Source organism: Rousettus aegyptiacus, unplaced genomic scaffold (assembly GCF_014176215.1).
Source record: "Rousettus aegyptiacus isolate mRouAeg1 unplaced genomic scaffold, mRouAeg1.p scaffold_m13_p_6, whole genome shotgun sequence".
Classification (NCBI taxonomy): domain Eukaryota; kingdom Metazoa; phylum Chordata; class Mammalia; order Chiroptera; family Pteropodidae; genus Rousettus; species Rousettus aegyptiacus.
In genome coordinates, this window is record NW_023416309.1 from 73,609,721 (window position 1) to 73,630,123 (window position 20,403).

General features: G+C 50.9%; 2 protein-coding genes across 8 annotated transcripts; one reads left to right on the plus strand and one right to left on the minus strand.

The window, feature by feature from the left end:
* The first annotated feature begins 3,442 nt into the window (after positions 1 to 3,442).
* On the plus strand, positions 3,443 to 8,149 carry PLSCR3 (phospholipid scramblase 3). Of its 3 annotated transcripts, none has more exons than XM_016142132.2 (8): positions 3,443 to 3,681; positions 3,888 to 4,069; positions 4,335 to 4,567; positions 4,660 to 4,702; positions 4,805 to 5,025; positions 5,291 to 5,452; positions 7,090 to 7,251; positions 7,424 to 8,149. In XM_016142132.2, exons 2-8 carry the CDS (start codon positions 4,063 to 4,065, stop codon positions 7,478 to 7,480), a joined length of 885 nt encoding a protein of 294 aa, XP_015997618.2. In that variant the 5' UTR covers positions 3,443 to 3,681; positions 3,888 to 4,062; the 3' UTR covers positions 7,481 to 8,149. The 3 variants fall into 3 exon arrangements, with proteins under 3 accessions (XP_015997618.2, XP_015997619.2, XP_015997617.2); XM_016142133.2 differs by having other exon boundaries at positions 3,892 to 4,069; XM_016142131.2 differs by having other exon boundaries at positions 3,443 to 4,069.
* TNK1 (tyrosine kinase non receptor 1) lies at positions 7,446 to 15,700 on the minus strand. Of its 5 annotated transcripts, none has more exons than XM_036222025.1 (12): positions 15,639 to 15,700; positions 13,918 to 14,082; positions 13,670 to 13,740; positions 13,361 to 13,546; positions 13,072 to 13,227; positions 12,671 to 12,954; positions 12,148 to 12,421; positions 10,669 to 10,763; positions 10,165 to 10,347; positions 9,842 to 9,921; positions 9,206 to 9,504; positions 7,446 to 9,123 (listed from the first exon to the last, which is right to left on the minus strand). In XM_036222025.1, exons 2-12 carry the CDS (start codon positions 14,078 to 14,080, stop codon positions 8,830 to 8,832), a joined length of 2,085 nt encoding a protein of 694 aa, XP_036077918.1. In that variant the 5' UTR covers positions 14,081 to 14,082; positions 15,639 to 15,700; the 3' UTR covers positions 7,446 to 8,829. The 5 variants fall into 5 exon arrangements, with proteins under 5 accessions (XP_036077918.1, XP_036077917.1, XP_036077916.1 ...); XM_036222026.1 differs by lacking the exon at positions 15,639 to 15,700 and having other exon boundaries at positions 8,824 to 8,943; positions 9,028 to 9,123; positions 13,918 to 15,632; XM_016142129.2 differs by lacking the exon at positions 15,639 to 15,700 and having other exon boundaries at positions 8,824 to 8,943; positions 9,028 to 9,123; positions 10,165 to 10,326; positions 13,918 to 14,128.
* Positions 15,701 to 20,403: the final 4,703 nt, after the last annotated feature.

A 20,403-nucleotide genomic window follows, 5' to 3' on the forward strand; every position in this document is an offset into this window, starting at 1 on the left:
TACTATTCTGGCTCCTGATGAGAAACACCAAATCTTATCTGGCTTTTTGTAAGAACTTCCTTCTTTGTCATTGCATACCTACAGCCCACTGTGGATAAAGTGGGGGGAGAGACAGAGACAGAGAGACAGATGTCCTGATACAGTAGTCCTCAGCCTTAGATGCACATTAAAATCTGCTGGGGAATTCTCAAAAAGTTCTTCTGTCTGCACCTCACACCAGATATTCTAATTTAGTTGATATGAGGTGGGGCCCATGCAGAGGTATTTTTCAAAGCACCCCAGCTGACACTCTGCCCAGGGGAGTCCCTGAAACTCCACCTCCCCCAACACACACCCCACCCAAGCCACATTCAGATGTATCCTTGGCGAGTCCGGTGCACCTTGCTTAACAGAACCAGGACTCACACTGGTGGCAGCTGGCCTTGGTTTCTGGTGTGGTTTCTTGAGGCAACTATAAGCACAGCATCTGGGGATTGCTTGCTGAATCTTAACAGGTTGCCCCGGAGGGATGCAGGTTGGGGTTAAACTTGACCTACAGCTGAACCCCTTTCAGGACTGTACCACTGGACACCTACTACACAAAGTCTCACTAAGAAGATCAGGAGACTTAGGAGCTTTGCTTAATACATAGAAACACACAGAAAGGCAGACAAAATGAGAAGACAAAGAACCAGAAACCATAGGAGAGAACAGAACAGAGATCCAGGAATAATGGAGTCAAGCAATCTAACAAATGTAGAGTTTAAAACACTGGTTATAAAGAATCTTAAAAGCGGCAAGGGAAAAGCAGTTACCTACAAGGGAGCACCCATAAGACTGGTAGCTGATTTCTCAAAAGAAACTATGCAGGACGGAAGGGATTGGCACAAAATATTTGACATGATGAAAACCTAGGATCTACAACCAATAATACTTTATCCAGCAAAGCTATCATTTAGAGTCGAAGGACAGATAAAAGAGTTTCTCAGACAAAAATAAGCTAAAGGAATTTATCAATACCAACCCAGTATTACAGGAAATATTGGAGGGACTTCTTTAAGAAGAAAAAAAACATGTATTAAAAGCAGGAATGAAGAATGGTAATAACTACATTCCTATCAACAAGTACCTCAAATGGAAAAGAATTAAATGCTCCAAATAAAAGACAGAGTGGCTAAATGGATAAGAAAACAAGACCCTTACATATGCTGCCTACAAGAAACTCACTTCAGATTAAAAGTCACACAGACTAAAAGGAAGGGGATGGAAAAAGTTATTGCCTTGATGGACCTAGAGGGTATTGTGCTGAATGAAATGGGTTGGATAGAGAAAGACATATATCGCATGATTTCACATACATGTGGAACCTAAAGAACAAAATAAACAACAAAAGCAGTAATAAATTCATAGATACAGAGTATATTTTGAGGGCTACTAGATGGCGGGTGGAGGATGGAATAAAGGCAAACGAATTAAGAGGTACAAATGGATAGTTGCAGAATAGACATGGAAATGTAGAGTGTAGCATGGGGAAGATGTTTGATAATGTAATAAATATGTAAGAGGGGGAAAGAGGTGTACTAGATTTAGTGGGGTGATTGCTTTGCCAGTTATGTGGATCTCTGATCACTACACTGTATAACTGAAACTGGTATATTATCATATGCCAACTATAATTGAAAAAAATTATTGTACAATGTAATTGTCTATATTTCAATAAAGCCGGGGTGGGGGGAAGTATGTAAACCGCTTTGCACAGTGACTGGTATAGTAAGTGCTTGAAAAATGTAATCATAATTAAAAATATATATATACACTCCCTAAATGATTCTAACTTGTGGCCAAAGTTGAAGACTACTGTTTCAGTATGTAAGTTTTGTCTCTTCTCTGCCCAAACCCTTCAACATTTTCCATCTCAGAATATAATCCAATGGTCTACAAGGTCATATGTGATATGGCCTCCTTTTACCTCTGTTACATTCCCCTTGCTCATTCCATTCTAGCCACACCAGCCTCCTTTTTGCTCATTGAACAAGTAAGGCATACTTCTGCCTTGCAGCCCTTGCCTTTATTTGCTTTGCTTGAAACACTTTTCACCTAGAAGTCTGTATGGCTCAATCCTTGACCTCCTTTAGATCTTTGCTCACCTATCAGCTTCTTGGTGCTTTCCTAGTCCACTCCAAAATTACAACCCCTGCCCACCACTCTTTACCCTTATCCTTCGTAGTACTTGTCACCATCTGGCTTCTGATGTATTTTATTTACATAATCTGTCTTTTCTCCACTAGAATGTAAACCCCAGGATATCAGGAATTTTTGTCAATTTAACTGGTATATATTCCTATTACCTTAAATGCTGACATACAGTAGGTGCTCAGTAAATTTCTGTTGAATAACTGAGTTTCTGTATGTTTATGTGTTTTAGTGGAAGCTGGTCCATGGTTTAAGCCATGTAGAATCTGAGGTACTTAGGGATACCAGAGGAGAGGTCAGGTATGTCGTCTACAGCAGATGATGACTGAAGCTGTGGAAGCAGCTGAGCAGCCCAGAGGAACATGGACATAGGGCCAAAGGAGCTCCCCAAACCAAGCTTCTCTCCATGCTCATCTTGATAGGTTTCACCTCTATTGGCCTTATCATGGAACAAGCACCTGGAGTCACCCTGGACTCCTCACTGCCACATCTCATTCCTCAGACAAGTTTTATATTGTCTAAATATCTCCAAAAGTTGTTATTTCTGTCTGTCTGCACTCCCCCAGACTACTGCCAACACAGCCTATGCTGGGTGCTTCCACTATTGCTCTCTACGTTGCAGTTTTAATGGTTTTTCTAAAACACAAATTTGACCTTCTCCCTTGGTCTTAAAATCTTTCAGTGGGTTCCATGCTGCCCTTGGGGCCAAATCCCAGCTCCCACAGGCCTTCTGTGCACGTGCGCTGGCCTCCCTCTCTAAACTCATCTCTTGCTTCTCAGCCTATAGGTCCCCAAAGCACAGAACATCCTCACACCTGGCGCCTCTGCTCAGGACCCAAAAGGAGGGACTCCTTTTAGGGGAAGTCTTTCCTGCTGAATGCCCTGCCTCCTCTAGTCTCCCTGAACATAACCCCAGGCACACTCACTAGTGACACTATTTGGCATCTTGTCACAACGTGGGCGCGCCTGAAGGAAGTACTGTCATCTTAAGGTATCTGTGCCGGATCACTGCTGCATCAGAGAGAACAGAGATCGAGGTAGCCCCAAGGAGGCAGAAAAAGCGCAAGGGGCCTGTCCTCGAGGCCAAGGAGTGTAAAGGGTGTTCCGCTGCGTCAGCGAGGCCCGAACCGCCCTTGGGAGGAGGAGCCTAGGGTCTTGCGCCGCGCCAGCTGCCTTCGCTTCCTACGAAGGGGCAAGGAGCACGCTAAGCCCGCAGACCTGGCGGGGGTCGCTGCGCTAGGTCTCAGCCGACTGCCCTACCCTAGCGAGCTTCCTCTCTGGCCTTCTGCAGCCGAACGGAAGAGGCGGGGACGCCCACCACGCGAAAGAGGAGGCGTCCACAGTTCTCCGCGGGGCTGGGGAGCCAGCATCCTTTCTGCGCAAGCGTGCCTCCCAGGCCGGGAGGGGCGGGACTTGGACAGTTGTGGGGCGGGGCCACATCCTGGACCCACCTCCACTAGCTTGTGAGGCTCGGAGTGCTGGGCGCCCCGACTATTCTAAGGGCTTCAGGTGAGCTGGGGGCACAGAGGGATCAGGAGACCTCACTCGAGGTCGGGCCGTCGGTCTGATCGCAGGTCTGTCTGCCCTGCCGTCTGCCAACAGCTACTCCGCGGAGAATGGGAGAACAAAGGGAGGGGCGGTTCTGGGGCCCCGAAGGGAATCCGGGGTCCCAGGTATTCCGCCCCTCCCGCTGACACTTTCGGTTTCTCCCCGAGTCAGAGGCGCCGCCCACGAGACCCTGGGCCGGCGCCGGGCGCAGCTGTCTCTCCGCGTTTGCCTGTCCGTCTTTGTGTCTGTCTCAGTGTCTGTCTGGCTGTCTCCGAGCTTGCCTCTACCTTTTGAACTAAGCTTCCCGGACACCGACATTCCGCGAACCCTCGCCCCTTCCCCATGGCAGGTAGGTAAGCGCAAGTCCGAGGGTCTCCCTTATACTCACACAGACTTGGGAACTGGGTGTCGAACGCATCTTCCAGGAATGTGCTCGGACTGGCTGGGTGGGGCCCCTCTCTTCCTATCAGGCAGCCACCGCCCTGCTCCCCTGCCCCTTCTTTCTCAGTCTCTTCCCACTATGTTTTCCCCACAGCCTCGCGGCCCTCCGTGGGCTAAGAGGTAAGGAGATGAGGCTGCGGGTCCCTTTCTAATCTACTCGTGTCAACTCGCAGGATACTTGCCTCCCAAAGGCTACGCCCCTTCGCCCCCACCTCCGTACCCTGTGACTGTTGGGTACTCAGAGCCAGCGCAGCATCCTGGGCCCGTACAGGCGCCAGTGCCTGCCCACGTGCCCCCTGCTGCCGGCTTCGCTCTCTTCCCCTCGCCCAGCTCCGGGGCCGCGGGGCCTGCTGCCCCCTTCCTGCCACTGCCCGTGGTGCCTTCTGGCCTCGAATTCCTGGTGCAGGTAAGTTGGAGCGGGGGAAGGAGGAGTGACGGGGAGACCAGGGCGTGCAGGCCAGCCAGCTGAGGTGGGTGCGGTCTCTACTCTCTTTCCAGATTGATCAGATCTTGATTCACCAGAAGGCTGAGCGAGTGGAAAGTGAGTGGAAGGACGAGTAGATTGGGCCTCCTGACGGGGTCAGAGACAGTGGGCTCTTGAGCAGGGCCGGTGTCTGAGCCTCAGTGTGTCACCCCTTGGCAGCGCTCCTAGGCTGGGAGACAAGTAATCGGTATGAACTGCGCTCAGGGACAGGACAGCCCCTGGGTCAGGCCGCTGAGGAGAGCAGCTGCTGCGCTCGTCTCTGCTGTGGTGCCCGCCGGCCGCTGCGTGTCCGCTTGGTGGACCCCAGGGACCGAGAGGTGCTGCGCCTGCTTCGCCCCCTCCACTGTGGCTGTGGCTGCTGCCCTTGTGGCCTCCAGGAGGTAGGCAGGGAGGGATGGGTCAGGGAAAGGTTCAGTTTAGGGGCAGGTGGGGCAGGCCTAGATAGGGAGGACCAATGATGGAGCAGCACTGGGCATGATGTGTGGGAGTGAACAGGTGGGACTAGAGGCTAGTGAGTGAGGTGACAAGTGGTCTTGATAAAAGGGACCGGGTCTTGTGAGGGGAGACAGGTGACAGAGCTGAAGAAGTGAGGGCTTGGGCAAGGGTGCCCTGGCTAGCAGTGACCCTGTCTGCCTCCCACTCCAGATGGAAGTACAGGCTCCACCTGGCACCACCATTGGCCATGTGCTACAGACCTGGCATCCCTTCCTCCCCAAGTTCTCCATCCAGGATGCAGATCGCCATACAGTCCTGCGAGTGGTGGGGCCTTGCTGGACGTGTAGCTGTGGCACAGACACCAACTTTGAGGTATCAGGAATAAGGAGAAATTCCTGGCAACTTCATAAATCAAGATGGCAGCTTCCATGAAGCAGTATGGCCAACACTTGGGTCAAGACCCTGAGTTCATCAATCCAAATCCACTGTGACTCCTACCACATTTCCTATGTTCCTCCATACACAAATAGGATGAATCTGTGGTCTTATAAAAGCATGACAAAGAAGGTTTTAACTTGAGGACCAGTGCTAATTATTACCTGCAGCCCTGTGTTGGGGCAGGTGGAATATTTAAGGCCAGGCTAGATTTAGGGTGAAGGATGATCATTGAATTTGCCATGGGCTGGACCCATGTGCCTGCTTGCTGTGCCACATTTGTGAGCTCAGGCCCTGGAGCAAGCGCTAATTTGTTAGCATCCTGTGGCTTGCCCTGCCAACCTAAAAGTCTAAATGGCTCCTCCATCCTGGAATCCAGGTGATATTTTTCTCATCATGCATTTCTGTCACTAACCTGGAGCCTGGATAACCTAAATGGTGATAGTTTAAGGGTGAGGCTTAGGAAGCACCTTTGTTTTAAAAGACAGAGGCACTTTACAGACCCTTAAATTCATTAAAGGATAATTGTCTGTGCAGATAATGAAGTGACAACAGGTATAATCCATAGACTTTTCAAGGCATCTGATAAGGTATCCTGTCTAAGGTTACTTTTAAAAATTGAGTCACTTTAGTAGTTGGGGGGAGGTTTTGTGATAGGAACTGGGTGAGAAAGAGATAACTTGGTGACTTCTGAATGGGAATGTGTAGACTTAGGGGTTCTTATAGGGCCAGTCTCCCTTTCACATAATTATGAATGGTCCATATTTGGAGCTTTACTTGGGACCATAGGGCTCACCAAGAGAGGTTTTGTTTAGCTTTGGACTGGTTTGTAGGAAGTATCCAGAGCTCTAGGACAGTAAGGGATGGGGGTGGGAAAGACACAGAAGGAAATCACACTAGTTCTAGTCATTGGAGAATGAGCATAGGGAAAGAACCAAGGAGTCACTGTGTATTACCACCCACATTGGCTAGGCCCTAGAGAGACCTCAGAGGCTACTTACTGCTGCCCTCTTTCCCCAGTATATCAGCTTGGATCACCTCTAGTTGAGGTTCACATGCAGGTCTGTACAAGGCCCTTCCTCTTTTGCAGAGGAAAGGGACCCCTTTGTGCAGACAGCCTTCTAGGAGCATGGTTGGCTGGTAGGGTGCAGCCAAGATTTTAGCAGCCTCCCTTGTCCTCTTGGCTAAGTTTCATTTAAAGCACAAACTGCACCAAATGTGGGTAACAGAGACTTTGGTAACCAAAACAAACCTAGCAACCAGCCATACACTAAAGAGATTGGACTATATTGTGTCTATTTCTCCAACCACTGATGTTCAGTTGTCACGTATGGCCTTTCAAGAGCAACAGCAAGAGTGTGAATCCTGATTTTTGCTATATACTCACAGTGTTACATAAGGTGACTCAGTTTCCCCAGATGTCAGTCACATAGAAACTCAAGGCTATTGGGAGGATTCGCTAAATGTAAAGCCTACATAGTTCATACATGGTGACTGTGAGAGAGACTGGAGACAGGTAAGAGCAGTTGTACCCACCCTAGTTGGGTCCTTTCTTTCTCTCTCCTCCCTGACAGGTGAAGACTCCTGATGAGTCCCGCAGTGTGGGCCGCATCAGCAAGCAGTGGGGGGGGCTGCTCCGAGAAGCCCTCACAGATTCAGATGACTTTGGCTTGCAATTCCCAATGGATCTGGACATGAAGATGAAGGCCGTACTGCTGGGAGCCACATTTCTCATTGTGAGTTGGCTGCCCCTCCTTTGTTCCTACTGGAGGCTTGTGCACTTCCTGGCCTCCTCATTGGAGAGGGTTAGAGATAGACTTTATGGGAGGTTGCAGTCCAGACCTGGGTTGTGATAGCTGAGCCAGGTCGGCCCAGTCAGATCTCCTGTTGACAGTGCCCTCCCCTCAGGACTACATGTTCTTCGAGAAGCGAGGCGGCGCTGGTCCCTCTGCCATCACCAGTTAGAGGCTGCCTCAGGGTGAGGAGATCATCACCTCAACCAGAATTCAAGATAGTCACCTGCCTTGGCCTGGCCCCTCCTCAGAGGCAACCCCTTTCCCCCATGTACACTGCAGGGGACAGACAGGGGTGCCTGGGAGGCTGGGGGCCATGATGCCCCATCCCTACTATACTCCCCTGGCTTCCTTCACCTGTGGCCCCCACAGAAGGGTATGTATGAGAACCCTTCCCCGCTACCTCCCACTACTGCCTCCGACAATCCCTTAGCACAAAGGCATATTGGCTTTCAAACTTTCCCTACTCACTTCCTCCCACCTCCCCCAGGGTCTCTGCTCTGAATGAGGCCTTTGGAATCCAGGGCTCCGGGGCTTTACAACTGAGCTGGGGTGGGTAAGAGTGAGCAGCCCCAAAGATGGCAGATACAGCAACCCTTCCCCGCATCAGCTTCAGCCAATTACTTCAGCCTCAGACCATGGCACTTGGAAGGGATTCCTATTCCTTCTAGGGCCTAGGTCCCAGTGCCAGTTTCCTCTCCCCCCTTGGGCCCTGCCCATAGCTGGTGCTTGCTGCAGCTTCCTGTGCCTTACTTAACCACCCCTCCCTTCCTTCTCTGTCCCTACAAGGAAGGCTGCATCTTTGTATGTTATATTCATATAAACTTTGTAACTTTTTGGATATTAGAAGATATATGTAATGGGAGAAGATGTGTGTAGTAGAAAGAGTTGTTGTGAGAAGAAACAAAGGGAAATATGACAGCTGGGCTTGGCAGGGGCTGGGCAGGGGCTGGGCAGGGGCTGGGCAGGGGCTGGCCCGTCTCATAATCCATGCTGCCAGGATCAAGTGTTCTTGCATCTAAGAAAGTAACGTTCATCACCCATGATGGCCCCAGCCCAAGCCAAGGTCATTTGGGCCATGTGCCCCAAGCCAGTGTGGCTGCTTCCATCATCCAAGATGGCTCTCCCCACAGAGACCAGTGTGGTAACTAACAGCAGTTCAGGATGGCTGTTCCCATGGTCCAGTATGGCCACTAGATCATTCTCTGTAAGAGCAAAGCTTCCTATGGATATGATGTGTAGCAGCTCTGTTCCTTCAAGTCCTCTTGGTTGGAAATGTGGGCAGAATGGACTAGATCCTTCTATCATCCAGCCAAGGGAGCTCAAGCCCTCAGAGGCCAAGGGGCAGGGTAGGAGGAGATACTCATTAGTGCTTGACCTTGGGCTCCTCCTGTACTTGCCTATAGCAGGCTTTCTTCAGGTGGGAAAGTCTGCCCTGTCAGGACCTTGTTTTAGTTCTGTTTAGTCCCACATGGTCAGGCCCTTGGTGCACGCTGGTGTTCATGCCCAAGGGAGCAGAGCTCAGGGTCGGGCCAAGACATAGCGACTGGCTGCTGAGAGGTCCCACTGGTAATGTTCCAAGATGCGCCGGCAGTCAGCTCTGGACCGGCTACTCAAGTGGAAGAGCTGGTCTACCTGTGGAAGCAGGAGAGAGAGTAACTGACTATCAGAGGGGAGGGACGGGAGATGTGGGAACCTAAGAGAAGGGTCTGGTTTTACCTTGAGGTGCTGGATGGCAGAAACCACATCTCCCCCAGTGGCTCTTAGTGCCACCTGGCACTCTTGGTGGGTGACTCCATGCACGCTTAGCTCCACCTGCAGGGGACAAAGTCTCTCTTAGGCTCCTACCCCAACCCGTAGCCCCTTCTGGACAATAGGCCACTCAAGGAAACCTCACCTCCATAACTCTCCTCTGTAACTCGGAGTCAGGCAAGAGGCCTCCAGAGTGGATGGTGGCTTTGCTGGCTCCAGGTGCACCCATGGGGTGATTATGCTGGGGTTCTCTTTTGGGCCAGGGATGCTGCTCCCTTGGAGGATGGCTGGGCTGAGAAGAGTTGGAAGCAGAGGGTGGGCAGGGTCGCAGGCCTGGAGGTCCCTGGGGTACAGCTCTGGCATGTCGAAGTTCAGGGGGGCTTGAACCACCCCCTGTGGGGCAGGGGCCCAGAGACAGAACAGATTCCAGACTCTTGGAAATGCCTGCACAGTTGAGAAAGAAACAACTTGAGAGGAAGCTCAGATGCTGGATCCTGCCTGCTTCCCATTCTCTATCTGTGCTGTCGTTAAGTACAACAATAAGAGAGATGTGCAGAGCAGACACACAGGCCTAGGCAGCTGAAGACCAAAAGAACTAAGAGTTCAGTAGCTGCAGTGGGGAAGTACAGCTGGATTGTCAACAGGCAGAATGATGTAAGGGAAGGAAATTGTATGTGGAAAAATCATATATGCAAAGGCACGGATTTAGAGGAAGGGGCACAATTGGAGGGCTGTTTTTGATCTCAGAGACCTTGGGGGCTCTGCCCCCAAACACACCCACCTTTTATTCTCTGCAGGGGCACATTCCTTCTCTGACCCCGTGCTGGAGGTAGCTCTTGAAGCTTTGCCTTTGCTCTGTCCCTGTTAGCGAGTGATCCAGTTCATTCTCTACCCGAGCCCCACCCCACATATCAATGTCCTTGCTCAAGGAATATCTGGGGCTCCAGGACTGAATGAGACCCAGAATGGAAGCTCCATCTGGAAGGCAAGTCCGGCCTCCCATCCAGTTTCACTCTGGCCCCTCCCCAAGCTTCCCTTCCAGAGTAGTTGCTGAACTTGGTTGGTTCCCCCAGCCCAGCTCTATCCCCCCTTTCAGGTCCTCACCTATCTATGCTTCTGTAGCAGTGTTGCTCTCCCCGGGTAGGGGAGCCTCTGTGGACTGGACGGTTGGCTGGTGAACCCCTCATGTCTGCCAGTGTCACTGCGGAGGCTGGGAAGCTGCCCACCTTGAATGTGCGACCATTCTGGCCCTTCCAGGTTGTAGAGCTGGGGTTGTGGGAAGAGGCACTGGTGAAGGGGATGAGAGCAAGTGGGGGCAGGGCTCCTGCTGCATTCAGGTCACAAGTTGTGTGCCATGGAGCTACATCTGTCTGGAGGAAGGAAAGCCTGTTTCTCCCTAACACAAAAGGGTTCTACGGGCTATGGTGGCTCCATCAGGGAGGCCAAGACTGTAGTGGCCTCAGGAGGTCTCAGGGCTCAGTGGGGAGAGGAGGAAATGAAGTAGATGATCAGGGTTCAAGGAGCTGGGGAGAAGCAGGAAAGGGACCAGGATCAGGCAGGTTGGGAGGTAGTCTTCCTGGGGATATATAGGAGACATGAGGCCCTCACCTGCCCTCGATGATAGTGATGGGATCACCAGGCTCCATCCTCAGGGCACCTGGCTCTGTCACATCCCTCACACAACGCCCCTCGGAAGGCCAGGCCTATAGAGACAGGAGGAAAGTATGGCTGGGTTTGTGGCCTGAGTCAGAAGAGTATCATGGGAGCGGGGAAGAAAGGAGATTCCTCTCTGTTTATACACCAATCAGTCAAACCCACGCTAGGTGTGTCTGCTGTCCTGGGCCTGAAATGGAACTGTCCCTGTCCCTCAAGTATAGTCCAGTGGGGGAGACAGAGCTAGATTCCATTTCAAGCTGGATACAGCCCAGAGGTCAAAGAGCAACAAAGTGAGGCCTGTCTCTACCTAGAGAGATCAAGGGGAACATCACCTGTATGCTGCTTTTATTCTACACTCAAGCCCATCATGTCTGCCTCCCAAGCACCTCTAGAAATTTTCCTATTCTCTCCAGCCCCATTGTTTTGACCCTTATCCAGACCTCTTCATCTTACTTCTGCTTTACGCCCATTGTCACCTATCTGATCCTCCTATCTTTAGTATCATCCCTCTAATCCAGCAGTCCCCAACCTTTTGGCACCAGGGACTGGTGCTCTTATAAGAATCTAATGCCTGATGATCTGAGGAGGAGCTGAGGTGGTGATGCTAGCGCTGGGGAGTGGCTGCAAATACAGATGAAGTTTCACTTGCTCACGCTCACCAGTTCCTAACCAGCCGCTGACAGGTACTGGTCCGCAGCCCAGGGGTTGGGGGACCCCTGCTCTAATTCATTCCTGTACCAAGCCAGAGTGATATGATACGTAAAGTAGGCTTGTAACTTCCCTAATCAAAACTCTTCCATGGCTCCCAGGTGCCCTCAGTAAAAACTAAACTCTTTTAATAGTAGAATATAGTGATTAAGGGAATAGCTCTAAAGTTAGACTGACCTCTCAGTGTGACTTTAGGCAAGTCACTTAAACTGTCAATACCTTAACTGCCCCATCTGTAAAATCAAGAAAACAATGACCTCACTGGGTTGTGGGGATTTAATGAGTGAACACGCATAAGGATACATGTAAGACACTTAGTACAGTATCTTACACAGATCAAGTGCTTTATATGTTAGCTCTGATTATCATGCCTTACAAATCCCTCTGTGGGGCAGCTCTGAACACCTCTGCTGCCTTAGTTGCTTGTACTCCCTCCTTCCATGCTGAACCTTTCCTCTGTCAAATACCCACTGCAACCTCCTGTGCTCCCCCTTCTCTCTCCCAGCCCCAGCCCCCAACCCTTTAGCCTGCATCTATGTAGCCCCAAGGTGCCTCCCCAGGGTTCTCAGCACCCTGCACAAAGGGAATGAATCTGTTTTGTTCAGAACATGATTCCATACCCCAGCCCAGGAGTCAGAATGTGTTAGTCTAGTGCATGGAACCCTGGGAGAAAGAGCAAAGAGAAGAGAGACTGAGTGTATTTGGAGAGGAAACGGTTCCCACCTCTTGGAGCAACTCCTCCAGGTAGGAGAAGCTAGGCCTGTCAGCAGGGTGGGGGGCCCAGCAACGCAAGGCGAGGGCGTAGAGGGCCCTTGAGCAGAGGGGAGGCCTAGGCAGCCGGGCCTGGTCCTTCTCCAGCCGCTGCAGGATGAGGTACGGCGGAACTCCGGACCAGGGCTCCTCGCCCCCAGAGAACATCTCCCATAGTGTCACCCCAAACATCCACACGTCCGACGCAGAAGAGAAAGCCCCCTGGCGCAGGCTCTCTGGAGCACACCTGCAGAAGTGGAGACAAAGGAGGCTGGACGTCTGCCCCTCAGAACTCACACCTGTCACTGAGCATGGCCCCTGTGCTCCTCTCATCATCCTCTTTTCCAAGCCCTTCCAGACCTGCTGACTCCTCTGGGCCCAGCCTCCCTCAAAGGACCAGTTCCCTCCATACCGCTGTTGGCTCCTACCACCCTCCAGAGCTGCACCCCCTAGCCCGCGGGGCTCGGAGACCAACCCTCACGCTTCCGCCCCTCACCAGGCGTAGGGGATGGGGCGCGGCCCGCCCATGACGTAGCGGCCCCGGGCACCGCGCAGTGGCCGCACCAACCCGAAGTCGGCCACTTTGATCATGCGCGGTGAAGCCAGCAGCAGGTTGCGCGTAGCAAGGTCCCGGTGCACCAGCCCCCGGGCCCCCAGGTACACCATGGCCCCTGCCAACTGCCGCAGGAAGAGGCAGAGCAGAGCCACAGGCAGTGGGGGTGTAGGGGCCGGTGCGGTCAAGCGCGCGTGCAGAGAGCCCAGCGGCGCCAGCTCCATCACCTGCGGAGGGAACAGCGGCTCGTGAAGAGTAGTCTGGCCTCATGGAACTCTGGCCTCCCATCCTGTCGCACTTCAGCCCCGGGACTGTCCCAGGAGCCAGTGTCTGGGTATGCTCACCATCTGCAGAGGCTGGCCCAGTACGAGCCCATGCAGGCGCAGCAAGTGTGGGTGCTCCAAGTTCATCATGACGGACACCTCTCGCAGAAAGTCCCCCAGCTCTGTGCCCACAGCACCTTCGGGAGCCACCCGGAGAGACTTGACAGCCACTGAGACCTGGGGGCCGGGGAGGCACCATCAGGCACCCTAGGGAACAGCTATGCCAGGACCAGAGCAGAGAGGGCAACAGAACACAGAGGCAGCAGCTGGCTCAGGTAACCAGAATGAAGTAGGTTCCCTGGGTACTCACACTCTGGCCACTAGGCAGTGTCCACAGCCCTCGGTGCACCACACCAAAGCAGCCGGAGCCCAGCAGCTCCCCTCTGCACACAGCACCATCTGGGATCAGACACTTCAGTCCCCCCTCTGGCTCAGGGAGGGACTGAGGACTGTCTGAGGATGGGGTGGTCTGCTCAGGGGCAAAACCCCCAAGGATCTGAAACAGGGGTGGGAAATCCAGTATGTGGAACCGTCCATGCCCCTCCCTGCCACTCAGCCCTCCCCATTTCCGAGCCTAAGCTCGCCTTTAAGCCTCTCATCCCCACCCCAAAACACGCACCTTGTAGACCCAGTTCTTAGGCTTGTGCCCTGAACGATGCCTCTTCAGAGCCTCAGCTAGTCTGCGCTGGGCTGGAAAAGGGCAGAATTAGAGGGCTGGAGTTATATGGGGGAGGGGTGTGGGGGGAACATGATGCAAAGGATTTACAGGCAAGAAGAGGGCTGACGGGGGAGGAGACAAAGAGGGCTTGCAACTAACAGATTGGGGAAGAAGAGACCAGGGCCTCATTCAGGGCAAGGGTCCCTCACCAGGCCGGCCCATGCCAATGCTGTCCAGGTCTTCAGGTCTTACAAACTCGAAGTGCTCTGGTCGAGTAACATTCAGCTCCTCAAGGATGGGTCGGTAAAACTGGGCCAGCTGGATGTCCCGGAGTAACCTCAGCAGCCACAGGGAGCCTGCCTCTGGGAGCATGTCTGGAGAAGGAACTTCTAAGGATGGCACACTCTCCTCCAGACACATGGTCCAGGGTAGGCTCCTGAGACCCTCAGACACCAGAGAAGTAGTTGCCAGCTCCACCCTCAACCCATCAGAAATACTCAGGTACAGAAGGAGAGATGAATTAGAGTCCGTCAGGTATCCTGCCACTCACACGCACAAACCCCAGGAAGAATGCTCCCAATACTCAAGACTGAGGTCCTCTACCCTCCTCACCACTGAGAAACCTACCTTCCTCATGCTTGAGATTTTAGCATTGAAGGCTTCAGGCATGTTGCCCTGCTCACTCATGTTGCCCTTTCAGCCCTGAGGTCTGCACTGCAAACACTGCACACATTCACTCATACATCTGAGACACTTCATACACACGAGATATTTTGACCTACCACATACACATTAGAGATGCCCAGATGGGCTAACCATACCATATCTCAGACATGCAGGTACACATACACATGCATGCACACACACGAAGGTACACTGCCTCCCACACCCAGATAGACTGTTACATACACATGTGCGTGCACACATGCATGCGCGCGCGCACACACACACACACACACACACACTCACTCTGAGACCTATAGATATGTTACAAAAGATGCCAAAGACACCCAGATACATGTCCTCTCACATCTGAGATGTTCTAGTATGCTGCCATAAAACACCCAGGCTTACTGCCGCATACCCTCTCACATACATATACTTGAGACAGGGCAGTTCACTACCTCCAAGATAACACCACCCCACACATCTGAGAAGGTCCACATAAACACACAATATACAAGACATCAAGGTACAGTGTCCACAGATACCTGAGTTCTACAGACATACTGCCCACCTCAGCACAGAGACATTCAGGTCATTGCCTCTTCTACACGTAAGACAACAATATTTGAAATCAGGTGTTTGTGATCTAAGCTCAGGTACTGCCTACAGAGGAATCTAGGCTCCCAGGTACAGAGTCCTTTCCACAACCACCTGAGCTCAGCTCCATGTATGGAGGAGACCCGCCTGCACACCTGAGTCACTCAGTTTAACTTAGCTTCAAGCTAACTCCACCAACCTTCACAAAATAAAGCTCTAGGTGCTGTGGGTGCTGGTTGCCAGCACAAACTCTTCCTTACACACTATTGGACACACACACACACACACACACACACACACACACATACTTAGTTAAGCCGGAAGGGAGCAGAGGGCCCAGGCTGGGCCCAGATGTGAACCCGGAGAATGGCTAGGAATTGGGCATGAGCAGGGCCGGGGGAGTATAAAGCCCTCGACTCTTGGAAACGGAGACCTATTGCAAGGTGAGAAGAAAGCACAAGAGGGGGGACAAGAGGAAACGTGGCCACAGAAGGGAAAGACGGGGGAGAAGAGGGGAAAGACAGGGGAGAAGGACTGGCAGGAGAGGAGAAGGAAGGCAGGCAGGCTCCAAACACGCGGGCGGACCACCCAGGACACCGACAGCAAGCTGCTTTGCCAGCTCTGCCAACTCCAGCCCCAGGCTCCCCCTCCTTCCCAGGACCCTCACCTGGTGAAAGCGGAAGCAGCAGCTACGGGCCGCCCAGGCAGCCAGGACTAAATCCCAAGAAGGGCGGGACCTGAGGCTGCAGAGGGCGGGGACCTGGCAACTGGCCCTGGCTGGCCAGCCTCTGCGCCCCCAGTTCCCTAGTAGGACAAGGTGAGGATTGCCAGAGCGAGGGCGGTTGGTGGGTCCCTCCCCTCGCCAGGCTAGACCCTGAGCAACCTCCCTTCCCCTGTCCTGTACACGCCCTCCTTCTCCACCTTTTCAGCTTCTTTCCAGCTTTCTCCAAAAAACTTTTCACCCCTTCCCAGACTTTCTCCTCTGTGTCCTGTCCCCCCAACCCCAGCCCCTCTTGCCAAATCCTTCACCCTTCTCAACCAGAACCCCACCCCTTAAGTGAATAAGCACTTGATGAAGCTATCCTACCCAGACACTGGGAAGATAAGTCCAAACATAACATAGGCCCTGGTCCCTAGTAAGGAGAGTTTCCTAACACTCTAAGAGAGGAAGGCCTGTCTTCCTGGGTGCTTTGGAATGGAGTCAGGGCAGAGAGGTGTTAATAGTGGTGCAGAAAGTCAGCCCCCAGCCCAGACAGAATCCAAGATTGAAGCCATTGTTTTTTTTCTCAGCTCTGAATTTAGAGGACCTTTTGGGGAGCTTCCCAGGGTGGAACATCTGGGAGGTCTTGTGTATGTGTGTTGGGGGTGGGGACAGAGCTTCTGAGTGGCTCCTCAGCCTCATCCCAGATTGGCGACCTGGTCTTGGTGATCAAAGGCAGCACTTGATGCATCAAGGCACCCCTCCCTAGCACTGGCACTTCCTGGCCTTATTCTGGCATAATGCCCCACCCTCCCCAGTGTAGCCTTTGCTCACCCCAGGGCCCTGTATGCTGCTACTTGGCCTGTGGCTTCAGGAACACAGTCCAGGACCTTGATGAAGGCTTCGAGGAAGAGCATACCCTCTCTCTTTCCCTCAGGGCTCCTAGGGACACCTAGGCCACCAGTCTTGGACATCTCCTCTCTCTCCTTCTATCCCAAGGAAGAATGTGTTAGCATAGCAGCTGCTATTCCCAGAGTCCTTTGGAGAAAAAAGCCCACCTCATCTTGGTAAACATGTGGGATCTTCCAGCAATGATGAGAAAATCTTAATAGTTCACAGTTCTACCTGTATGGTTTTCTTGTCAATTCTCTTGCACTCCAGTCAGTCCAGCTCATCTCACTGTAATTGCTCCCTCCACATCTGTCGTCAGTGATTTACTGTGGGCTCCACAGTGTAGGGGTTGAGTCTGTCTTGTTTATCTTGTGTTCTTAGTACCTGGGACATTTTAGGCATATAATAGGCATAATGTATATTGTAAATAAGTCTGTTTAGTCTAATTGTCATTCCTTTGTAGGTAATCTGTCTTTTCTCCCTGCTTTTAGGATACCATTGGCATTTTGTAATTCTATTATAGAGTATCTAGGTATGGATTCCTTTCTACTTATTCCGCTCAGTATGTTGTATTTCCTGTATCTATGAATTTGCATCTTTCATCAGTTTGGGAAAATTCCTAGCCAATATCTCTTCAAATATTCTTTTTCCTCCATTCTTTGTGTTCTCTCCTTTGGGAACTCTAATTAGAAGTATGCTAGACCTTTTCATTCTGTCCTGCATGTCTTTTAAACTCTTTTCCATGTTTTCCATTCTTTGTGTCTTTATAATGCAATCCAGGTAACTCTTCAGTTCTGTCTTCCATTTTAATAATTCTCTCTTTGGTTATATCTAATGGGCTATTTAATCAATACCGAGGGCTTTTTTTGTTGTTGTTATTGTTATATTTATATGAACATTACTGATAGTATGCTATTGAGGTATAACTTATATTCAGTAACATTCACAGATTTAACTGTACAGCTCAAAGCATTTCAAGAAATGTAGATATTAATTAATGCAGATAAAGGCCCAGGACATTTATACAACTCAGAAAGCTACCTTGCACCTTGTATTCCCCAGAGGCAACTATTCTGATTTCTAAGACCCATAGCTCACTTTTGCCTGCTCTTGACTGTCTTATTGATGAAGTTGCACAGTGTCTACTACTTGCAGTTAGCTTCTTTCACTCAACAAATTTTCGAGATTCATCTTGATGTTCTCCAATTTCTTGGTGAGAAACACGATGGCTCCATAAGTTTCTTCAGAGAAGAGCATGTGAAACCTGATTTTCCTCTGAATGTCTAGTGTTCTCACATATCTGGGTACACCAGAAATCCTCTGGGTGTTGAATGAACACGTGACTGTGGAGCACATGAAGAGTGTACAGCATATGGGTAGACGCAGCCAGAAGGTTGACAGTAGCCAGACTAGGCATTAATTTATCCTTCCACCAATTCTTCACCAGGTTCCGGGGGACCCTGGTGAACAAGCAAACACAATACCTGTCTGATGGAATTCACTGTACAGGACCTTGCAGAACACAGGAGCTTGGGATTTACCCAGTGGTTCTTAGAACCACTAGAGGGTTTTAAATAGGAGAGTGATAGAACGATCCTGCTGTAGGAAGAGGCTGGGAAAAGAAAGAAAAGAAGCAGGGAGCTCAGGGAAGGGACTTATCATTGGTTCAGAGGAGAGTGGCTGGCCCTGTCTAGGTCTTGGCTGCAAGATGGAGAGGGGGCTGATGATGGGGCACTATCAATTGGACTCCTGGAGTAGAATTTCTACATTCCGGCAGGAAGCTAGAAGTAGAAGCTCAGCCCCACCTTTGTCTTTGGCTTGGGGGGAAAAAAAAAAAGGAAATCAGAGGCCTCTTTATTCTTTCACTTCTCCTTACTTCTTACTTATGGAATTAAGCTCCTCTCATCCCCACCTTTGCCCATAAAGGAGGGTGCAGTGTGGGGAACACAGTTGACCATGCTCACTACTCTCAGGGAGCACCTTCTCCAGGATGAAATGGGGTCTCCTGTTAATACTTAAACCTGGAGGTCCAGATCAGACACTGCCCCCTCATTCTGCTTTTCCCAACCTCTGCCCTGCCCTGCAGCCTCTGCATCCCAGAAGGATGAGCACATTCACACTACTGGGGCCAAGTCTTTCCCCACAGGGCAGAGAACCAGAAGGATAAGCAGAGAGGGCACTTAGGAGGCCTCCCCTGCCTGTGCCTAGGGTTTGACTTGGGAGGAGGGCATCCCCATGCAGAAACCACTCTGCTGCTTTCCAGAATCACATTCTTGCTCCCTTAGCACCTCCTTTACTGCTCTGATCCCTGAGATCTCTGGGCTCTTTCCCTTCTACCTCACCCATGTCAACCTCTCAGCAGGGAAAAGCACATCAGTAGTCTAGATCTTTCTTCTGAGCTTTTGTGTCTGTTTCCTCTGCTTGGAAGAGTCTTCCCACCCTTATTCCAATCTAGCCTTGCTAAGTGTAAGAAGCCTATCTCTAATTGGTCTGGTCTCTTCCCCTGCACCCTAAGATCCTTCTGCTTTCCCATCTTGAACTCACTTTTCTGGTAGAAGTCACCAGTAACTTGTCTGTCTCCCCTGCTAGACTCCAAGCTCCAGGTAGAAAAGGGCTTCATCTTGCCTGGGCATTGCCATGTCCCCCATGCCCAACCTAGTGTCTGGCTTATATGATAAGTGCTCAGTAAGCTTTGTCTAACAAATGGATGAGACAGAGTAATCTGGGTGGGTGAAGCAAAGGAGATTCTTGACATTGAGAGCTCCTTTGCTGGAAGCAATGGGGTTGTGGTTTCCAAACCAAGCCCATAAGCATTCTCCCTGTGAACTCATCCCTTCCTCCTTCCACATTGGTACTTCCTCGTCCCACGTGGTTGGTTCTGTCCAGTCCCTTGGGTAAGACCCTTCTGTTCCATTATCCCATCTCCAACTCCCAAGGACTCTGAGGTCCCATCCTTTCCCAATTTGCATTTTCCTCACTAGTTTTTAGAGTCACCAGCCCACCCCCTTGTATGTATCTGTTGGTTTGCTTTCCCAAGTGTAAGCACTTTTATATCTCTCACCTCTTGAACCTGAATCCCAGCTTTACCACTTACTGTCCTGTGAATCTAGGCAAATTACTTCATGTTTCTGTATCTCAGTTTCCTTATTTTCAAGACAAGTCTTTTAGGAGTATCTACTTTATGGAGTTATTGAAGAACTAACTATTAACACATGTGTCTACATGTGTGGTAGCCAGTTTCCAAAATGACTGCCAATGAACCTCCCCTCCTGGTATTCACACTATTGTATAGTGCTTTCCCACAATAAATAGCGCTGATCTGTGTAATCAAGGGGATATTATGAAAAGGATGGTGTGTTACTTCTGAGCTAGGTTATAAAAGACAATGTGGCTTCTGCCTTCCTCTTTTGGATCACTCACTCGGGGGAGGCAGCCATCATGTCATGACCACACGCAGCCCTATGGAGAGACTGCACATGTCAATGGTCTTTAGTGCCAAGTCCTAGGCTCCTTTTTCTGCCCCCTTGTTCCAGTTATCTATTGTTGAATAGATACCTAGTGGCAAAGAAAAAAAAAAAACAACTATTTTATTATGCTTCTGGACTTTGAGAATCTGGAATTCCAACAGAACACTGTGGGGATGATTTATCTCTGCTCTACTATGTCTGGGGCCTTAGTTGGAAAAACTGAAAGTATGAGGGTGACTTGATAGCTAGGGGCTGCATTATCACTCTTATGTCTAGCAATAGATGCTAGATTTTGGCTGAATCCCTTTATGTGGACTCTTCATATAAGCTGGACACCCTCTTAGCATGGTGGCTGGGTTCCAGAATGAGAGTCT